This window comes from Daucus carota, chromosome 5 (assembly GCF_001625215.2).
Source record: "Daucus carota subsp. sativus chromosome 5, DH1 v3.0, whole genome shotgun sequence".
In the NCBI taxonomy this organism is placed as follows: Eukaryota; Viridiplantae; Streptophyta; class Magnoliopsida; order Apiales; family Apiaceae; genus Daucus; species Daucus carota.
The window spans coordinates 5,599,244-5,605,460 of record NC_030385.2 but is presented as its reverse complement, the minus strand read 5'-3'; the positions used below and the strand labels follow the sequence as shown (position 1 = coordinate 5,605,460).

The window sequence follows — 6,217 nt, the reverse complement described above, 5'->3', positions numbered from 1 at the left end:
TATCGGAACTTCGGTAAAATCATAGAGGAAAATCTAGACGGGAAGTTGGAGCGTGAATTTTTGAAAATATTATATATATTTTTTTATTTTTAATACGTCACCTATTTTTTAAGCCTATCTTGGAGGATTGGAGTTAGCTCCTTTAACATCAAAATTCGACTTCATCAATAAATTATTAATTTAAAGCCATACAAAAAAAATGAACTTTTAATAAATTATTAATTGAAATCTATATAAAAAATAATTAACTATTAGAATATGCACAATTAACCATTAGGTTGCTTGATTAGTTTACTTCCAAAGCGAAAACAATCATTTGCAATCTTGAAATGTAATCGTTGTTTGTATAAAAAGCAATGTTTGCTTACTTTTCTCACTCAAGTTTTCTTCTTGTATGATCTCTCTCTCAGAATTCATCAACCCACATAAACATTTGCTTTGTCAGTAACATCCACAGGCACGCATAAATTACAACAAACACACTAACTTGGAAATTTGAAAATACAAAAAAAAAAAAAAGAAAGAAAGAAAGAAAAACTACTCCACAAATCTATCAACTGCTCAGAGGGTAACAAGTCCACCAGTCTCTCAATTCAGTACTTCAAACACATAGGTATGTGAAGGTACAAACTTCATGAATCCAATCATAGAAAATAATCTGGTGGCGGCTTTCTGGCAGGAGGCCCTCTTGATTCCTGCAATTTTTGCCATGGTATATCAGATATACCCAAATTGTGAATATTAGATTATTGAAACAAAAAGAGAATGCATAACACTTGTATATAAACAGCCTCTAGTGAGTGGTCCCAGAGAAATCAATTCATTTTGTTATACTAAAGGCTCATGGCATCAGAGCTGAGGTTTGTTTTAAGAAACTGGGCTTTACTAGTGGTCTGCCTTGTGCAAAAAAGAAAAAAATAAAGCCGATTCCAATGGTGCTGGTAACACCGAAGCTTCCAGGATGGTAATCAAGAGGCAGAGACAGAATACGGAATAGGTACAAAAATGCATATGAAAGTTAGAGGCAACAAATTGATGCATACATTAATGAGCAAGAAAGCATGACACAAGTGGCTATTAAAGAAAATTTTGTTTTTTTAAGAATTGTGGAGAGGAGTTCTCCAAATTTAGAAAGAAAACTATCCTAAGTTTAGTAAGATTGGTGAGAAGTGCATCAATATATAGAATTGGGGAGAAGTCATCTAGAAGAAATTAGTGGAGAGAAGTGCTCCTAATTTGTGAAGAGAAGTACTTCAACAAAAATGGTGATGATGGGAAGTACATCATTTTCAAACAAATTTAAGAACTTTAAATTATGAGGGAATGTTGAGAATAATTCAAAGTTATTTGAATTATTTTTGAATTTTTGTTTATTAGTCTGTTAGCTCCTATTTTTCAGTAATAGGACAGAGTTTGAATTTTGGCAAATCTTAGCCAATTCATTCGTGTGCTGCCTATATTAAGATATATCCTTTATTTCATATTATTATGCAGAAAGAACAAGTATTCTTGTTTAGTCTACTTTCTGCATCACATATACTTTTACAATTAACAAAACAGGCATTAATCCCACTTTATGCTGCAAGCAATAGTTCAGAACTTAGCATCAGCGAGCAGAACCATTGACACTATGGTCCTAGTGGATGAATATACTTTTTTTTTTCTGAGAACATTATTTCATTAAGTACTATATATCTCATACCATGCATCAGGCTTACATCATGAATTAAGACCAGAATTTTGTTCACAAACCTGCGGAGCTGCTTCAAACACACGGAACTGTTTGTTAAGATTCTCATCCAGTTCAAGAATTGCTGCTACATTGCCACATCTGCATAGCACATTTAAGAATTAAGAAACAACTAGGCTCCTATACATAATGGGGGAAAGGAAACTCTTTAGAGTAACAAAATTTGCCTGTAACAGTAATTGGGAGCTGACCAGACCGTAACTATTTGGTTATTGAACATCCATTTATAACCTTCCATTACTAATTGATGGGCCCGGCATATATAATCAATGTTATTAGTATGATTAAAAGGAGCAACTACACTGCCACCAAAGAGGAAACCTGCACCACGGGGACTCAAGCCCCATCCATCTACGATATCTTCTGGATCCGACCATAGTAAGTCACACATACCACCATCATGGGGCACTTCTTGCTTTCTATCAATTGTCCGTATCTGCAATGTGACTCATGTTAAATCTGTTTGATTAGGAGCCTACACCAAAGAGTGCATTATAAACTCCCAAACCTGATCTAATGTTGAAATTGTAGGAGATAGACCGCCATGAACAGAAAAAATCTTGTTTTCAATCAGAGCAGACAAACTATAGATTACAGAGGAAACAACATCAGAATTTGAAATTCATAAAAAGACTATCTAATATAAGTTACTGGTGTACATATTGTGGATACCCTCTAACCACAACTATTTTCTAAACCCCATCTTTTTTGTGTTTCACACCACAAGCAGTTCTATATAAATATTATTCATTAAAAGACCATAAAATGCAAAAAGAAAAAATGTGTAGAAGTATGACACCTATGGACTCCAAGATATACAGAAAGCGAAAGGCACTATATAAGTTGGTCCAAAAGAGTTGATAGAGAACACAAGGATGTCAATCATATCTGTAGATATGCATATGATTATCAAATGACTGCCGATTAAATGGGAAAATAAAAAGGTTCTGCCTGAGAATTTTAAGCACGGATGCAATTTTTTAGGAACACAAAAAAGTATGAACATAACTAGTAAAGGAAAGGAACTTATCCAGTGCTATCCCGCAAGTAGAGGAAGGTCTGGGAAGGGTAAAATGTACGAATCCTTTCCTCCACTTAGGAGTGGAGAGACTGTTTCCACAAAGAAAAATCAGGCATACCACATAAGGTTACAAATCCATGATCTCTCGCGGGAGAGAGATAGTCTGATAGACCATGTCACTAGACTATACCGTAATCCTTGCAGCATAGAAACTAGACCCTTTTGCAATCATTTATGGATATATATTTCAAAAAGTACTTATGAGAGGTTTACCAAGAAATAATGGACATCATAGAAGATATTTTATTCATGATTTCTATATTTGTTTACACCAGTTGAGTATTTAACTTTGAACTAGACCGAAAAACTGACAAACACTAATGTCTTCTTATAGGAAGTAACCAAACCTTAAGTAGTCGAATATATCTGTGCAATATCTCCAAACATTGACTGAGCCATACTTCCGTAGACACTCATCATAGAATCCATACACCTGTGCAGAACAGAGGATAAGGTCTTGCAAACAAGAATAATAAACCTAACCAACTAATTCAAAGTACAAACCAGACCTGAGTGATCTGTCGGCTTTCATGATTTCCCCTAATGAGTGTTATTCGATCTGGATACCTGACCTGTTTGTACACAATATTTCAGTCAGATAACAAGAAGAAACGCACACTGCATTATTATACTAAAATCGGAGAGACAAATGCAATACAGTTCCTTTCACCCTAAGTAAGACTTTGCAACATCCATTTTAGTGCTTAATTTCTTGATACTTGCAAGCTTTGGCCAGGAAGCTACAAATATATATATATGGATTCTGCAGCTTAGTATGCATTTTAGTTGTCTTTTCGAATTTAACATTGTCGTATTGGACGCATCTTATATATACACAAATATATCATTTTTTTTCTTCTTCCAAGAATCATTATAAATTATGCAATATTCAACATTGTTCTATTCGAAATCAACTTTTTTGTTCAAACTATTTATACACGCACACAAGTAGTATTCTACATTAGAATCACATTTTATGTGCATTCAATTATTTGTTATGGAAGGCTACGAGACTCTAAAAAGAGGTCTTTTCCATAACAATGGTTGCCAAACATATATACTATATAGGTTCCTACTCCATTAGGAAAAAAAAACACAACTGATTATAATTTATAAGAGTTTTATACATATATACAAATGTCCAATCACTACCAGCATTATTGATTTTAGTCACCACCAAATTTAGCCGATTTGAATTAATTGATTTTTTTAGAATTATAGAAAGAAATGCATAGATTTATTCAAAAATTGTATAGGTCGAGAGAAGTATATATCAAGAAAAGAAGAAGAGCAATGAGCTCGCCGTAGAAGTGGGTAAGAGAGATGAAGGTCGCTATAGAGTAATAGAAAGGTCAACGACGAAGGTGAAAGGGGAAGGGAGTGATGAGGAAGGTTGGGGTGGGGAGAAGGACGAGCGGGGGATGGAATTGAAACAGGGTGGTGGCAGTGGGGCAGGGGGTGCTTGTGGAAGTGGGGCTGTGATGGGGGTGTAAAATAGAGGTAAAGATTTAGTGGTTGCATTGAAGTAATTAGTGATCGTTTTTAGTTTTAGTTTAATATGGTTTATATTTAATCACTTGCATATATATATAGTCGGTACTTGCGAGAAAAATGTTACTAGTGGAAACTACGGAAAATTCTACCCCTGTAAAGATCAAGGTCTGGTCGTAACGTTCTATGAGCACTATCAAGGAACAATACATATGCACCATCCCCGAGGAACTGTACAAGGGAGTAGCAATGGTGAACATTAATATACCTTAAGGGCAAGTAGAAGTAAAAATGTTTCCACTGAATAAAATCCTCTGTCAACAAAATCTCCAAGAAACAAGTAATTGGTTTTTGGACAATCACCCCCCACTTTAAAAAGCTCTTTGAGGTCATAAAACTGGCCATGGATGTCGCCACATATCTGTACAAAAGAAACAAAGGCACAGAAGCAAATCATTTAAAAGAAACATTAACACCCGTATGTAATATCAATCACAAACAAATTCTTCCAGATACCACCTATATCATCTAATTAGGATATTGGGAGCATCAGAAGAAAAAGATTAATTACGATAGTGGGGGAAGTTATAGTATGGTGGATTGAATAGCACATAAAACTAGATCATAACCCCTTAATTAAACAATGAACCCACATCATGAAGATCACCTGGAGCTCATTTACAATTACAGAAATCTCACTTATGTTTTCAAGCCAACAAACAAGTTATAAAATAGCAATCCAATCTAATTGTGTTGGAAGCAGAGAAAGAAGATAAGTATAGCAGAGTAATAAATAAAGAGTTTGGGAAAGTTACAGACAGTGACGGGGGCATCGACACGTTGAACATTGCTTTCCTCAACGAGAATCTCCATGGCTTTGAGACAAAGAGACTTCACTTGAGACTCTTTCAAGGCCTCGCATTTCTTGAGCTGCTCTATTTGCTTGTCTAGCTCTGAACACATCGGGGATTTCACTTGTGTCTCAAATCAATCCGCCAAACTCAGACCACTCACTTGTGTCTACTCTACTTTTACGGACCTCGTCTCCATTCTTTTTACTCATACGGACTTGCCTTCCACCAACCCCCAACTTCACTCTATTTTCTATTCTTTGTTTATTAAAATTAAAAAATTCTTTTAATTAACAATTTTTGGGTATTTTTCAAAATTATCATTTTTAATTTCTATTGCAATTTTACATTTTTTAAAACATATTTGCAAATATATTGTTCAATTGAATGCGATCAAATACAATTTTCCTATTTTCACAAAAATATATTATATTATGCAAACAACGGGATGCATAATCAAGTGGATTCAGCTAAATGTTACCGGTGGAACTCATGGTTGCTGCACCATTACAAGGCAACTAGGAGGGTAAGGCAATCATCTCACTACATGTACACTCACTATTCCAAAGCATGATAACATGATGAAGATAAGACCACGCATTCTCTCTACGTACACTCCCTCTGAGTTTAACTATTCCTACAAATGATGAATGATGAGACCACGCATGTTGTAAAATTATTATTGTTATATATTGTTATGGCCGATTTTGGTATTATGCTGAAGGGGAGGGCGCGCCTATTTCAGAAATACCCCGAAGTGCGCGGCTCTTGTATCGGGAGGTGGTTTGACCAAAAACCTCAGGGCGCGCCCTGGGAGGTGTATCAGTTAAGATTTGTATGTAATGATTTGTGAGGGAGATGAATGATGTCGCAAAGACAACCCTTTCGAGGGATACGAAAACTAGTTACCAGGCTCATCTAGCAGTCACCGGGCTCATCCGGTAAGTACCCGGGCACATCCGGCGTGATCTACAATCCTCAATCCGGCTATCTGCCGAGTTAATCCTCGTGTGGGGGCTTGAGGTTATCATGATTTTTGAAGGC

At 35.7% G+C, this 6,217-nt stretch overlaps 1 protein-coding gene across 2 annotated transcripts; it reads right to left on the bottom strand.

The window, feature by feature from the left end:
- Positions 1-324: 324 nt before the first annotated feature.
- LOC108219741 (serine/threonine-protein phosphatase PP-X isozyme 2) lies at positions 325-5,415 on the bottom strand. 2 transcript variants are annotated; one of them, XR_010292323.1, is made up of 8 exons: positions 5,142-5,391; positions 4,591-4,743; positions 3,341-3,403; positions 3,179-3,264; positions 2,259-2,334; positions 2,072-2,186; positions 1,753-1,831; positions 325-695 (listed from the first exon to the last, which is right to left on the bottom strand). XR_010292323.1 is itself a non-coding variant. In XM_017393245.2 (8 exons), exons 1-8 carry the CDS (start codon positions 5,283-5,285, stop codon positions 645-647), a joined length of 921 nt encoding a protein of 306 aa, XP_017248734.1. In that variant the 5' UTR covers positions 5,286-5,415; the 3' UTR covers positions 325-644. The 2 variants fall into 2 exon arrangements, 1 of the variants encoding a protein (XP_017248734.1); XM_017393245.2 differs by having other exon boundaries at positions 1,918-2,186; positions 5,142-5,415.
- Between the last annotated feature and the right edge of the window lie 802 nt (positions 5,416-6,217).